General features: G+C 36.6%; 1 protein-coding gene across 1 annotated transcript in view; it reads right to left on the bottom strand.

Moving 5' to 3' along the window:
* CCDC146 (coiled-coil domain containing 146) overlaps positions 1-10,186 on the bottom strand; it is a 109,029-nt gene extending 98,843 nt beyond the window's left edge. The window contains exon 1 of the mRNA XM_068549969.1: positions 10,028-10,186. Within this exon, the coding sequence (XP_068406070.1) occupies positions 10,028-10,186 (159 nt within the window). The remainder of the gene's footprint in view (positions 1-10,027) is intronic.
* Positions 10,187-16,330: the final 6,144 nt, after the last annotated feature.

The following is a 16,330-nucleotide window of genomic DNA, read 5'->3' as shown; positions in this document are numbered from 1 at the left end:
GTAGGATCTCAAAGAGATACTTGTACACTATGTTCATAGCAGCATTATTTATAATAGCCAAGAGGTGGGAGCAACCCAAGTGTCCACTGACAGCTAAACGGATAAACAAAATGTGGTATGTACATACAATGGAATATTATTGTCTTAAAAAGGAGGGAAATCCTGTCACATGGTACAACATGGATGCATCTTGAAGACATTATGCTAAGTAAAATAAGCCAGTCACAAAAGACGAATACTGTAAACTATGAGGTATCTAAGAGTAGTCAGATTCATAGAAACAAAGTAGAATGTGGTTTCCAGGAGCTGGGAGGAGGGGGAAATGAGAAGGTGTTGTTTAGTCGATAGAGAGTTTCAGTTTTGCAAGATGAAAAATTCTGGAAATTGGCTGCAGAGCAAGGTGAATATACTTAGCACTACTGAACTGTACATTTAAAAATGGTCAAGATGGTATATTCTATGTTATGTCTATTTTTCCACAATTAAAAAAATTTTTTTAAATGAACAAACCCATTGATCCAGCAATCCCACTATTAGGACTTTGTCCTTTTTTCTTTTTTTTTAATTCTTTTAGTTCAGGGGCTGTCTTATTTACTTTAATATTCCACATTGTATGTAGTATAGTTCTTTTTTTGAGGGTTTTCAGTAAACATTTATTGGAGGTAAATTCTACTGACTTAAAGTATGCTCACTTTTTAAAATAAGAAGGTGCACTAGTGTTAGTATTTGGAACTATGGATAATTTTCTAAAATAATGCCAATGTTTAAGATTTTTATAGAAAATAGTTACACATTTGATTAAATCTAAGACATCATTGAATATATGACACACCATTATTTTATGTTCTATGGAGATAGGAAAAAAATGCTGTCAAATTATGACAAAATGCTTTTTTATCACTTGAATTTTTACTTTACACTCATTGAGTTTTTTAAATTAATTTTTATTGGAGTATAGTTGCTTTACAATGTTGTGTTAGTTTCTCCTGTACAGCAAAGTGAATCAGCTATATATTTACATATATCCCCTCTTTTTTGGGATAGGAATTTGTCCTTTTAATATAATTATTTCAGTGTGAAATGAGGCACGCCTAAGTTTACTGACTATATCATTGTCTGTAAGAGCAGAAGATCAGAAATAATCCAAATATCTTATAATAGGGATTTGGTTAAAGTATACTCCACCGTGCATTGAAATACCATGCAAACATTAAAAAGAACATAACAGTTGCATGTATATGTGAAAACAGCAAGTACGTATATTATACTACCACTTGCTTGTTTGTGCGTAGACTTCTGCAAGGCTATATAGGAGACTGTTAATGATGGTTGCCTCTGGGGAAGGGGACAGCGGACTGTGGGATGGGGTGGCAGGCTGACTTACTTTTCACTGTGTACTATTCTGCACCTTTGAATTTTGTACTACAGTAAGTCCCCTACATCGGAACCTTCAAGTTGCAAACTTTCAAAGATGCGAACGTGCGTTCACATGTCCAATCACGTAAGTTAGTTCACATGTCTGGTGTATATTGTCACATGAGTGCATCCTCTACAAGTGGTTGTGCTTTTGTGTACTTTACTGTACAGTACTGTATTGAGTACAGTAGTACAGTATCTTTATTTCAAGCCCAGGATGTCCGGAAGCAAGCGTAAAAGCAGCGGTATATAGCCAATTGTGTTAGTTGGGTACCTAGGCAAACTTTGTTGGACTTACAAACGAATTGGACTTATGAAGTCGCTCTTGGTACAGAACTCATTTGTATGTAGAGGACTTACTGTACTGCATATTTTATGTATTAGAAAATAGTTAAAAAGAAAAAATTACTAACCTCATGGCTGAAAAAACTTTAATACCTGGCTCTCTGATATTCTATTCTTTAACTTCCTAGTCTGGCTTGTATCTCACTACTTGACCACTGAGATCCTGATCTTGTTTGGCTAATGAAGACTGTAATGACTGCTTTGTTTTAGCAGACTTTTCTGGTGTTCACTACTGCTGACTCATTTACTGATGTTACCTGTAAATCCAGTTGCTGAATAGCCAAATTCCCAATCCTACTCCCCTCTGCTTTATTCCCCCAAAATCTCCCCAACAGATAAGAGTACCATCTCCCCATCCACCTATATAAAATAGATTTTAATCAAAAAAGCATTATTTATTTTAATCCTTAAGCTTCCATCTTTAGTGACTAATATATTCAAATAGTTCTTGGATTACTAAAGGTACTTTGTTTCTCAAGATGCACATTCTCTACTGAAAACCACAAGCTATCAAAAACCAACTTACTTTCTCTCTCAAGAACTTTCTTTCTCAGAGGAAAAAAACAGTACCATTAAGTATTTCTCCTAATCCTTAATTTAGAAAGCAACATCTGTTCACAGTGACTATCAAAAAAAAAACAGCATCCGAGTTTAGAGTATTATTTTAAATATTTAAATCAATGTGCTACAATAGTAGCTAAAAAAACCAATGAAAAATAAAGAGGTAATTAAAACTTTATTAAGTATATAATTAAAATAAACACACGGGCATGCACGCACACACAAACTAGGTTCTCATTATGTCAGTAAAGGAATCAAAAAAGGGAAGGGGAAATCAAGAAGCATTAAACACCCAGATGAAGGAACACATGCGGCCGAGGGTAGAGCTGCTCCCTGCTGCATTTGCCTCTGGTACCAAGCCTGGAGTCTGACGTGTGATGGATGCTCAGGAAAGATTTTCAGAATGAGTAGAAGGAGATAAGCTCACAGACAGGAGGCAGAAGAACTGCCAAGTCCTCTCTAGCCCCAATTTTCAACACTCTCTGACTCCCACTTAATGCTGATCACGTGTTCAGATAGCGGAGTTTTTTGTGACAACACCCCAGATTCCTGGCCAGAATCATCTTCAAGGTGCCAAGGGTGAGGATATCCTAACATGGGGCCTTCTTTTATCTTATCCTGAGTTCTTGTACAGTGTACGATTTTTACTGATTGAATTTAGGGGTGTTAATCTACTTTGCAAAGTGGAATATGGCTTCTACGCCTGTAATCCTGATATAAATCTCCAATTTTTGTAAATAGATATGAGCCGTGTCAGTACACCAAATGTTTAAGTGTATGCCAGGCATGACCCACGGTCTTCTTCCACATTGGAAAGATTTTAAAATTTCCGCCTTACTGTCAAAGTAAGAAAATAAAATAAGACCCTTTATGGGAAAAATGGAACCTATCTGTATTGTTTAATAAATTATCAGTCTGTTTAAAGTTTCTTGACAGCCAAACAGAATCTTGAAGAATTATTCTTGTAAGCCTGCCTCAATGTCTGAAGGAAAAGTGAAAACATGCCAACAATAGCAAGACTTGTGGAAATATTTTAAAAGGAAATTTAGCAGTTTTTAAATGCCTATTCTCTAAGTACAGCTATTAGTGAGGTGTGATAACTAAGAAAGGATAGGGAAACCGAAGAGAAATATTTAAATAGAGAGTTAAAATATTTATCTTTATTTTTTCTTTTAATATACAGTTTACTTAAAAAGTCAATTTGTAAAACCCTAAAATAGCAGTGTTTAAATGTGTGAATGTCAAGTGAAGAATGTCAGGTGAAATGTATGTCAGGCTAGGAGACAGGAGACTGGGTTCCAGGCCTGGCTCTGCATCTGCCTAGCTGTGCAAACCAGGGCAGGTCTCAATCTTTCAGAACCTTTAAGATGGAAATAATGATATCTCAAACTTCCCTATGGAATCATTATGAAAATTAAATTATATACTTGAAACTACCTTGACTGTAAGCTCCTTGAGGATGGGAATCTTACACTTTCATCTTTGTAACCAGTTACTTGATTAATTAATTCATGTATGAAAGAAATAGAAAACATTTTCAATCTTTGAAAAACATTTTAAATTTCATTACAGATTATTTCAAGAAACTCATCAGTAACTCTATAGAAGATCCAATCTTGAAAATGAAGGAAGCTTTAGTAGCATCAGAAAATCACCAATTTTTCAGAAATTAATTTAAAATTTTTATTAAAAATTCCAAAAATGTATTTAATCTGTTACCAGCCTTAAGAGATCAAAATTAATAAAAAATAAGAAAGTGTCTTTTGAACATGTGAATATCCCCCCCCAAAAAAGATATAATTTTAAAGGTAGGGAATTAGGTAAACAATGGCAACATCTTTTTATAAATATGCAGTGGTAGCCTGTGCTGTTAAATACACATAAGAAGCAATTTGCATTCCTTTCAGAAAAGCAGTCTGAATACCAAGAACCTGCTATGTCTATATCTCCAGCCCAGGGACTTCCCTGGTAAGCTTGAGATTCACATATTGGACACTCCCCTCAGACCATTGCTTATTCTGAATTCTCTGTCACTTATAGTACCATAATCCAGCCACTTTCCTAAATCAGAAATCCAAACATCAGTTTAGACTTTTTCCTCTCCCTCACCCCATCCCCATCCATTCAGACACTAAATCCAGCATTTTATACTTCCTTACTATCTCTCCTATATGTATTCTATCCTTTTTTCCATGGCCATTGCTTGGTTCAGTCTCTCTTCACATCTTATCTTGATAACTGAAATGGTATTCCAGTTGGTGATACGGTGGGAATGGAAAACAGATGAATTTAATAGATATTTAAGAGAGAAAATAAACTGACAGAATACAGGAGGAGAATTAGGTTTGGGAGGAGAATAATAAATTTAATTCTGAGCATGTTTAGTTGGAGGTAACTTGGGGGTCATCCAGGTGAAGACATTCCAAGTATGTGCATGTATAGGTGTGGGCAAAGCTTAAGATAAGAAAAGTAGGTTCATAGTGGACACCACGGATATGGACAAAATATCCCCTCTCATGTCCTACTGCCTCTGAAAAGCTTTTTTCCAGATCATCTCAACCCACGGTGATCGTTCCTTCCATTTAGTTCTAATCACACTTGTGGCACCTCCAGGTTCTCAACGACCCATTGCCTTTTGTTGATATTTAACATGTCAAGTTTCTTATTTCCCAAATTAAGCTTCTAAAGAACAGTACCCTTTTATATGCTTTATGCCTATGAATGTCCATGGCGTCTAGCACTGTGCAGCACACAGGAGGTGCTCAAAACAAAGGAGGAACTGAAAGGATACATTTGAGTAAATTTCAGTAACTTTAATAATAATGGTAATAAACATCTCCTAGCACAGAGCCTGGCACATAGTGGGTGCTGAATTAATATCTGTTAAGCGGATTAAGACTTAATGTCTCCCACTGCTCTTCAAAAACTTCTTGCTATCTCAGTTCTTTTCCCATTGGACATGAAACTAAAACTTGAACACAAATATATTTATTACACATTTTTAAGGAGTCCAAAAGTTGATAGTTTTATATAGAAGCTGTTTCAGTGAAAAGGTCACATGTCAACAAGCCTAATCCATCTTCATCTACACACCCACAATGCTTGCATACGCCACACTCTACTTTTAACAGAATTTCGTATTCTGTACAGAGTCACACTTTTACTTCCTTAGTGTTTCCCTCCTGTTTCCCTTCACACTGTCCCTTGTGCCTCCCGAATGCTCCTGTGCTACCTTTTCTCTACCCCTTGGTTAAATCAGGTCAAAGACTTAACAACGACTGGCACAAGAATTATTTTCAGGAAATGAAGAGAAGGGAGGAGCTGACTAGTTCTGGTGAAAAATAAAAGAGCCAAAAGTCTTAGGCAAGATAATTTCATGTTTTGATTTTGGCTCTTGGCATTAAGACAAGGATGACTTTATGGCGTCCAAGTTTTGGAAAATTTCAACATCTGACACACTGACATTTGACAACCAAGGTCACCCTTAGAAATCAGTGCTACTTTGCATAACCATGCACAGTTTAGAAGTAGAAATCCTGACTTAGGGAATACCATGAAAGCTATAACTTACATTAAGCCTGAATGTGCCACAGCCATGAGCTTTGAACGAAGAGACATATGCTATTTGTTAAAAGAATGATTTTTAAATACTAAATATTTACTGCTTGTCTCTGTGCAAGGTCTTGAGCCAGGTGATGTGTAGGATATAAATAAAATCACACATGACCCTTGCCATAGTATTAGATGAAAACAGTTACATATTGCCCATCAGGGTGTATATCTTAGTATAATCTTTTTGGAAAGCCATTTGAAGGTATCAACTAAAGCTGAATATAAACCTAAACTATGACACAGGAACCCCACTCCTAGGTAAACACCCAAGATAAATGAATTCATAAGTATAAGGCATGCACAAGAATGATCATGGTACCTTATTCATAATTATCCAAACAGGAAACAACCCAAGTCTCTAAATCTCTAAATAGAATAGAATGGACAAGAAAAGTATGGTATATTTACACAAAAGAACACTATATAGCAATTTTTAAATATTGAACTAAGGCCCACATGGTGCTATGAATAAATTTCACAGATTCAGTGTTTACCAAAAGGAGCCAGACACAACGGAAAACATACTGTATGATTCCATTCATATGATTTCTGAAAAGAGGCAAAACTAATACATAGTGATAAGTCAGAATAGGTCTAACTTTGGTGGGAGAAATGACTGGGAAGAGTCTCAAGGGACACCACTGGGTTGCAGGAAGTATATTTTCATCTGAGTGGGAATATGGCAGGAATGAAGAAGAGATAAATTCAAGAAATACTTAATGGAGATATTTTACCCTCAAACTGATAAAGAGAATGCAGGAGGAGAATTAGGATTGGGAGAATGATGAATTTAGTTCTGAACATGTTGGTTATTGGCATATGTAAAAAAAATTGCTGGACCCTGAGTATTTGCGAGGTTTACTGTGTATATGTTATACCTTAGCAAAAAAAATTTTTTTAATAAAAGTTTTCAACGGGACAAGAAAAGTCTGTGGAGTGCCAGGCCTCATAATTAGGCAGCAGTGGAAGAGTTGGGGAGCAGGTGTCCAGAATTAACCCACACAGTCCATTGATGTGACTTAGTTCCCAAGCACCACTTTGAACATTAATCCCAAAGTGTGAATTTAACACAGTGTAGTTCATATCCTGTTAAGTCTTACTGTTTAATGTGATCATAATATCAGTGAGAAATTAAATTTTCTATGCAAAATATTATATGATGAGAAGATATTCAATAAATATCTGTTAATGATCTTGTATCAAGTGAAAGGTACAGCCTACAAACGCTGTAAGAGTAGACAGGTTGGAGAAAACACTGTGAACTGACTGCTCAGGCACGGTTTTTTGAAGGAGGTGGGAACTGAGCCAGATTCTAAAAGGTTAGGAATAGATGCAGGGGTTGCAAAGTGTGGCCTATACAAGTGTTTGATCTGATTTTTTCAGTTGGAGTAGCACAGTCTTTCAAGAGGCAACGTGAGTAGGAGGATTGTGGACAGCCACGACCTTGTATCATGCTTTGTGAATATGTGCCAGTTTCCTAGCCATCTGAATACGGGAGAGTCCATGCTAAGGGGAGTAACGTAAGCAGAAGATCATGAGGACCTAAGTAAATTATTAGATTACAAAAATAGTTTGGGCCCAAATCGCAGAGTGCCATAAATACTGAACACATTCTGTAGGCAATATTAGATGACAGCATGACATCCATGTTTTACAACTCAATAGTGCTGGACCAATTGTCTGACTAGCATTAACAACAATAAATGCTATAAGCAGCATCTGGTTCTTTCAATGTGATGCCAAGCATCTGGGTCTTTGGAAGTGGATTTCTGACTGCTTTCTTTCAGAACTCTTGCTATTCTGCAGATTCAGCTTCTGTTTAGACAACTGAAGGAGGATAGCTTTTATATAGTAGGTTAAAAAAATTGTAAGACTTGTGAATCTTAGAGGAATGTTAAAAGAGTTAGAAAAAAAAGCTATAGATTCCAATAGGAACAATCTCAGGGGTGTTTATCATGGAAACAAAGTTGTTTGAAGCCAATAATTCATTCTGCAAGATTTTGCTGGCTAAAGGAATAATTCTCCGGCAGTAAAATTGCTGGTGTAATTACTACTCAAAATGGGAGGACCATTCTTTCACCGTATAATCTAAGTTATCTACTGTATTAGGGGCTGGTCATACTCAATGATTAATAGCTATAATTTGTGCATACATGAGAATTGAGAGATTCTTGAAATATTTAATGAATTGTTACATTGAAGATCAATATGCAAGAGAAGTTGTCCTAAGTTCTCCTTTGACTTTACAAGTCAAATCTTCCATGTTTCTTTATCTGTGGCTTAAAAAATTTGACTATAATTTTTATTGTTAGCATAACCTTTGGTAGAAATAAACTGTACCTTTATTTGATATAATTATTAAAGGTAGTGGTATAAAAGTAGAAATACTATTGCAAAGCTGGACATATGATGGATTTTAGCAGAAATAGAGAACGCTGATCATTTGAAAATATTAATACTAGAGATATGAACTCATCGTTCTAAATATATCAAGATACGTATAGAAATAGATATAAATTTGTGTGGATAAATATATTTATGCACCTATTTCCCAGCTCTGAGAGTGCTGAGAAGCAATGACAGACCAATAGCAATGAACACACCCTGCACTGAGATCTTAGTTTTCAAATATCATTCTCCACTAAAATAGGAACCAAGGATCCTTTGAGAAATGGCTGATCCTAGAGTTGGAGCAAAGAAAATGCAAGATGAACCTGGAACATATTCTATGACAGAAAGTTAAAAGGTACACAAAGAATCATAGGAGCATGTCAAAAGTGAGCCTTCTTGAAAGGGTGTACACTGGCCAAATCTGGGACAACTGAAGAATCAAAATGAATAATGGCAATAATGGATTATAGCTCATTGAGTAGAATAAGAACTCATGAGTCCACCCTGATGGATGGATGGATGGATGGATAGACAGATAGAAAGAATAGAAGAGAAAGTTCTACCTTATAGTAGGAAGACCACTAATAAATGTAGAAAAAATGATGGAATGAGAAAATTGCCATTTGGCAACCATTGTAATAATAATTAATTTGGGCAAGAATCATCAAGAGATGTAAAACTAGTAGGTGAAAATTTTAGAAGGAATAGGATACTTAAATAGCCTCAGAGTATCTCCCCATAGGTGCTTATCAATTTCAAGAAGCAAAATGATAACTTTATAGGAGAGAAAGCTAGAAGTCACCACCTTAACCAAGTGATCAATGCTGAAAACATGAGTAATGGGACAAACTGACATCATGTGTTCCTGATATGAGGTTTATATGTATATATAAAACAAAAGCTCAACAATAGTTGTAGCAATTGTTTAAAATATTTACACCAAGAAAATATTTGGGCGGGGATTTAGTATTGCTTCTTGGTTTTAAGTAAAATCTGATTTTGCCCAAAGACTTTTTTAAGCTTATTTTTATTATGACTATCAAATTTCTTAGATGTTTTATTCAGTTATATTCACATAAGGTTAAGAGTCCAGAATTCAAATGTCCTCTAAATCATTTTCTAAAGTACAGCTCTCAAGCATGACAGATTGCATATGTGGTCAGTTACTGTTAAAGAAAAACTCTCCTCATACATGGGTATTTCCTAAATGTTCATCTCATTTTTTAAAAAATCAGACAAAAATCTAACAAAAATCAGATTCCCCTTTTTGCTTCTCTGCTAATAGGAAACAGCATGTTTCTGTGCTCTACTGCAGTAACTACATTTGGTTAGGTAAATGTATATTCTTTCTATCGTTATATGACAAGATCTTTTATCTTCATTTTATGGATGTAAATGTAATGTATCCAGTAATGAAAGAAATCATTTACCAACATACAGAGTATACGTAAGTGGCTACATATATGCAAATATTTATTATGCCTTAGAAGTATCAGTACCTACACTACTGCATTAGTCCAGGATTATACCATAGGCTTTTGGAAGAGAATGTAGGGGCTATTTTATTTTAAAGTGCTTCAAACAGTACACATTGCCTCCAGGTTACAAATAATAAATTATTTTGATAATGATATTAACTTCATCTGAATTTTTAAGTAGATAGTGAGGCAAGTCTTACTGTAATATATAAATATATATGTACCTCATGCAGACAAATGAAAGCTGGAGTTGTAGATACATCAACCAATCGCTCATCTCGGATGTTAATCGTGGGTGCTACAGCATAAATGGCGTCTTCTTGATCCTTTTCACCTTTCTCCTCTTCCTCCTCTTGTTCTGTGTCTGTGGTACTGTCTTCCATTTTTCACAATTCTAAAATAAAAGCATTCCATATTCAGCTATTTAGGGATGTCTTCAGTTATGGTAAAATTAATGGAAAATAATAAAAGCAAGTAAAGCAACTAGAGTAATCTATTCAATGAAATTATAGGTCAGGAAAGTTAGCTACAATCACATTATTATAAAAGACTGCCTTTTTGTAAAGATACTCTCCAATGATGCACTCAAAGCAATAATTCTAATTTTAAAGAGTAGACTATTACTGCATTAATTGGAAAAAATTATGTAACTAGAATATAAGCTCCATGAAGGCAGAAAAGAGAGCATTGTAGTAGGCACTCAATTACTATTCATGGATTGGGTTAATAAAAAGAAGCTTCATCCTTAAAATATAACACAAAGTTAATTCAAATTATTTTTGGAAACATAAAAACCAGCACCCTGTGGTGCCACATACTGCCTTAGGCATGCATCTGCACACTAGGCTGCCAGGCTGATTGTTCCATACCCACACTGCCTGCTACCCACACAGTTCATGCCTATATGCTTGTGCGCATTGCCAACTGGCCTGTCTGTGCTGTTCATGTGTGTGCTCAGTTGTCCCATCAGACTTCACTTACAAAGCATAAGCTCAAAAATAAAATTACTAAGGATTTCAAGATGGTGTCGCCAGAGCATTAAGCCAAGTGCAGGCCCTTCCGAGAGTTGATCCCTTTTTCTTTTTTTTTTTGGCAGCACCACGAGGCATGTGGGATCTTAGTTCCCTGACCAGGGATCGAACCCAGGCCCCTTGTATTGGGAGGACAGAGTCTTAACCAGTGAACTGCCAGGGAAGTCCTGAGCGGGTCCTTTTTTGACTGCACAGGTCACACACCTTTGAAGCCAGCCCTGTGTATTGGCCGTCGGTTTGCTCATGTAGTCAAGTGGACCCAGAGTAGTTTCTAAAAGGGCCCCTGTCTTGCCTGGCAAGGTCTCTGTTGGCTCATTTTGGTGGCATTGGGATGGTTACCCTTCTAAGAGAGAACTGGTAAGAGGTCTCCACTGCATAAGAGACTGCTAATCTAATCTGCTCTTTTGATCTCTGATATATGTGAATCTGCACGCAACAGAAGAGCGTACTTACTTTCTTCTCTTGCTGGAGAGGATAACTCCGTCATAAGGTTTTTTTTTTTGCTTAAAAAAATTTTTTTTAAATTTATTATACAATTTTTTTTTAAAATATTGGCTATATTCCCCATGTTGTACATGATCTCTCTTTTTTTTTAATTAATTATTTATTTATTTATTTTTGGCTGTGTTGGGTCTTCGTTTCTGTGCGAGGGCTTTCTCTAGCTGTGGCGAGTGGGGGCCGCTCTTCATCGCGGTGCGCGGGCCTCTCACTGTCGCGACCTCTCTTGTTGTGGAGCACAGGCTCCAGACGCACAGGCTCAGTAGTTGTGGGTCACGGGCTCTAGAGCGCAGGCTCAGTAGTTGTGGGTCACGGGCCCAGTTGCTCCGCGGCATGTGGGATCTTCCCAGACCAGGGCTCGAACCCGTGTCCCCTGCATTGGCAGGCGGATTCTCAACCATTGCGCCACCAGGGAAGCCCCTATTATACAGTTTTTAAAGGTTACTTTCTATTTACAGTTATTACAAAATATTGGCTATATTCCCTGTGTTGTATAATACATCCTTGAGCCTATCTTACACCCAATAATTTGTACCTCCCCACTGGTAACCACTGGTTTGTTCTCTATATCTGTGAGTCTGCTTCTTTTATGTTATATTCACTAGTTTGTTATATTTTTTAGAGTCCACAAATAAGTGATATCATGCAGTAGTTATCTTTCTCTGTTTGACTTATTTCACTTAGCATAATGCCCTCCAAGTCCATCCATGTTGCCGCAAATGGCAAAATTTCTTTCTTCTTAATGGCTGAGTAGTATTCCATGTGTATATACATATGACATCTTCTTTATCCGTTCAACTGTTTGTGGACACTTAGGTTGTTTCCATACCTTGGCAATTGTAAATAATGCTCCTATGAACAGTGGTGTGCATGTATCTTTTTGAATTAGTGTTTTTGGCTTTTTTTGGATATATACCCGTGGAATTGCCTGGTCATATGGTAGCTCTATTTTTAGTTTTTTGAGGAACCTCCATACTGTTGCCCACAGTGGCTGCACCAATATACACTCCCATCAACAGTGTATAAGGGTTCCCTTTTCTCAACATCCTTGCCAACATTTGTTACTTGTGGTCTTTTTGATGATAGCCATTCTGACAGGTGAGGTGATATCTCATTGTGGTTTAGATTTGCATTTTCCTGATGATTAGCGACGTTGAGCATCTTTTCATGTGCCTGTTGGCTGGCCATCTGCATTTCCTCTTTGGAAAAATGTCTACTCAGGTCTTCTGCCCGTTTTTTTTGATTGGGTCGTTTGTTTTTTTGATATTGAGTTGTATGAGCTGTTTATATTTGTTGGATCTCAATCCCTTATTGGTCATATAATTTGCAAATATTTTCTCCCATTCAGTAGGTTGTCTTTTCATTTTGTTGATGGTTTCCTTTGCTGTGCAAAAGCTTTTAAGTTTAATTAGTTCCCATTTGTTTATTTTTGCTTTTATTTCCTTTACTTTTGGAGAGGGATCCAAAAAAATATTGCTATTTATGTTGAAGAGTGTTCTGCCTATGTAATTTTAAGGCTTTGTTGAACATGTATCACCTCTATTTTATCAGATTAGCTACTCTTTGATGATAGGGATCCCCATTCTTTTAATGTGGAAAATATGTTCTGAAATATGAATCCAGAAGGCCTGGTAGGCTCTTATTCCTGAATTTATTAAAGTGGCCACAGGCATATCATCGATTCATTACGTTTCTTTTCTCCTCTCTAAAATGGGAGTAACTAATTTTTCTGTTTCATAAAAAATACATGCATATTAGATGTGATAATGCCTCTGGACTTCTAGCTTCCACTCTGCTATCTCCAGTTTTCTGCCACAGCCATAAATTACACTTGCACTTGTCTTCCTCCTCTGCTACAAAAACACTTCATAGGTGGTAGCATGTACTTCTATCAGGAGGCACCACCTGTCAGATTGTCTTTCTTTATGTGATATTAATAGTGATTGATTTTGTTTGGACTTCCCCTCCTTTAACATACATGTTTTTAATGCCATAAAGCAGTCTTTTAATAGAACCTATTATTATTAAGGCATCACAACACTTTACATTCGGCAAATAATCACAATTTCTTGTTTAAATCTTCAGGGAGTCGAAAATGGTTTGGTGATATATCTAGATTTATTTGTGTTAATAATCTAAAACGTGTGTCCAATCATTTCATGGATGAAAAATGTTAAGGGCTTTCCCAGGAAAATAGTTTCTTCAGAACATTAGATCATATCTGTTATTTTCAGCTTTTTCTTTAAGAAATATTTCAAATGTAACCATAGGAACTTCGACAAATATCAGTTCATGAGTAATTTTGTTTTATCTAAACCCTTTCACTTCCCCTCTCCACTCTCCATATTATTTTGAAGCAAAACCTAGACATCTAGACTTAATAATATATTCTGAAGAATTTCATAATAATATATATAGTTCTCATTCCATTTCACAGCTCCATAGCACCCCATTGCATAGATGTGCCACAAACTATTCAAATAATCCCCTGTTTATAAATATATGGAATGTTTCCAGCTTTCTGCTATTACAGTTTTGCAAAGTACAGTACATCTATTTATTTTAAAGTAGATAGATTGGGAGTTTGGGATTGACATGTACACACTGCTATATTTAAAATAAAATGCCTTTCCACGGGGGAAAAAAATTATATTTTAAAGGCTCTTGGAATCTTTACAATCAAGATGGCATTAACTTGAAAGCTGAAGTTCAGGCAATCTTCTCAAAGCATGGCACCTTTAAATATGGTACAGTTTACGTAGGCAACAAAAGAAGGTGCTGTGCTGAATCTGTACAAATTCCTCAGTCTGCTGAAGTTTTCGATCTCTATTATCTTGAAAACATTCTAAATATGTTAAGGCAGGTAAAACATTTTACATAGGGAAGCAACTAAAAGACACTATAACAGAATTCTGATAGACAGTATCAGAAAAAGTTCAACCCTTAGGAAAGAAGGAAGAGTAAGAAAGTAAGAAAACACAATAGAGGCAAATGCAAAAGTCTCATGTGAATTAAAATCGAAAACACTAATTAATCCAATTAAATACAGGGACAAAAGGACATTAAGTAGATACCAAAGTTTAACAGACAAAAAAAATATTCAAGGGACTTCCCTGGTGGCACAGTGGTTAAGAATCCGCCTGCCAATGCAGGGGACACGGGTTCGAGCCCTGGTCTGGGAAGATCCCACATGCTGCGGAGCAACCAAGCCCGCGAGCCACAACTACTGAAGCCCGTGCGCCTAGAGCCCGTGCTCCGCAACAAGAGAAGCCACGGCAATGAGAAGCCTGCGCACAGCAACGAAGAGTAGCCCCTGCTCACCACAACTAGAGAAAGCCCGTGCGGAGCAATGAAGACCCAATGCAGTCAAAAATAAATTAAAAAAAAAAAAAAAACTCTTTAAAAAAATATTCAAGGATCAGTTAATATAGAATTGCAGAGCCCATTATACTAATATTATCATGCGGCAGGCAATATAATTGAGAGCTATAAATAAAACAACGGAATAAAATATATTTGCAGGGCACAGTGATATAAACGAGAATAATTATAAAACATCTAAATTCCTGGTGAAAGAAGAACTATATACCTATCAAGTATAGTGATTCTGGAGACATATATCTCCATAATACTTAAATCAATTAAGCAAATATTTATTGAGTCGTTTTATGAAGACCAAGAGTCTGCAAAGATGCAAGCAATTTATTTACAAACTAAAGAGGAAGCAAGGCAGGGAAATAACTAGCTCTATGTCATACAAGGTAAGGTAAAATAAACCTAAATAAAAAGCAGTATTCTTAGGAAAGTAGATAAGGCTTAAAAAGCAGCTTGTGTCCTGGAATTTAGATTTTAATCTATATGCATGGGGAGCCATTACATTTTCTGCAGAGAGGACTTATCTGAGTTTGTAAAGATGTTGGTAGCAGTGAGAAGAATGGTTTGCAAAGGGTGTGAATTTGGAGGCAAGGAGACAATTTAGAGGCTATAAGCCAGCCCCCGTGCTGTGGGTAAGAGATAGATGCCACGGTGAGCAAAACCAGACAAGGTCCCTCACCTCAGGGGGGCTCACAGACTGGTGAGCTAGCAATTAATCAAAGAATCACAGACATAAGGATAAAAATATGAATAACTGAAATAGGTGCTGTGAAAGCATGGATGCAGAAGCAGGTTTATACGGGCACTGCACATTCCCAGCGGGCTCCATTCACAGGGAAAGTTCTGCAGTGAAGCAGCCCTGATTGGAAGGTTAGATTGTGAGAACCTGAACCAAGGCGGTACCACGCTACACAGTAGGAGTCCGAGAAGGACATGGTTGTATGAGGCTTTCTAGAACGAAAGGACATGTACTGAGCTTTGACACAGAAAAGCAAAAGGTCAGTGAAGGAGAAAGGAAGATAAATAAAAGCTTTAGTCCCATTACAGAAGAACACTGAACTCCTCTATTATTCACACTTCATCTCGGGGCTATAAGATAGAGCCAAAATGGAAGCTTCACAAAGAATAATTAAGCAATAAACATTGCAGGGTATGCCCTGTTTTGTAAGACACACCACCGCTTCCTCTTCCTAAAGCTAAAGAGGTGATCATCATTTTGTTTCGATTTTGAAGGAAATTTGTCTTGAATTACAAATTACAAGAAGCACATGCAAAAAACCAAATACCCCAAGCACCAGAGAATGAGCCAGGATACACAAATGATGTGACTCTTGTAAAACAGCAATGCTTGCTTCAAGAAAGATGTAGCAGGAAACTACCACATTGTCTTTTGATATTACTTGTCACTGAACAAGCACAAGTTTTGCTTATTTTAGAATAGTGGGAGTATAATGTAAAGTCAAACATAGTATTTCTTCCTTAGTCCCACACAGAACCTGAGCATTCTTTTTCATAATTTAGCTGTTCTAACTGCCCTGGAAACATAATCTCGTGCTCCTTTCCCCAGCACCCATTGCTATAAAAGGTTAGTTACACGACCGTTTCTGCAGTAATTCAGAGCTG

This window comes from Eschrichtius robustus, chromosome 8 (assembly GCF_028021215.1).
Source record: "Eschrichtius robustus isolate mEscRob2 chromosome 8, mEscRob2.pri, whole genome shotgun sequence".
In the NCBI taxonomy this organism is placed as follows: Eukaryota; Metazoa; Chordata; class Mammalia; order Artiodactyla; family Eschrichtiidae; genus Eschrichtius; species Eschrichtius robustus.
Note: the sequence above shows the minus strand (reverse complement) of the source record. Positions and strands in the feature narration are given on the sequence as shown.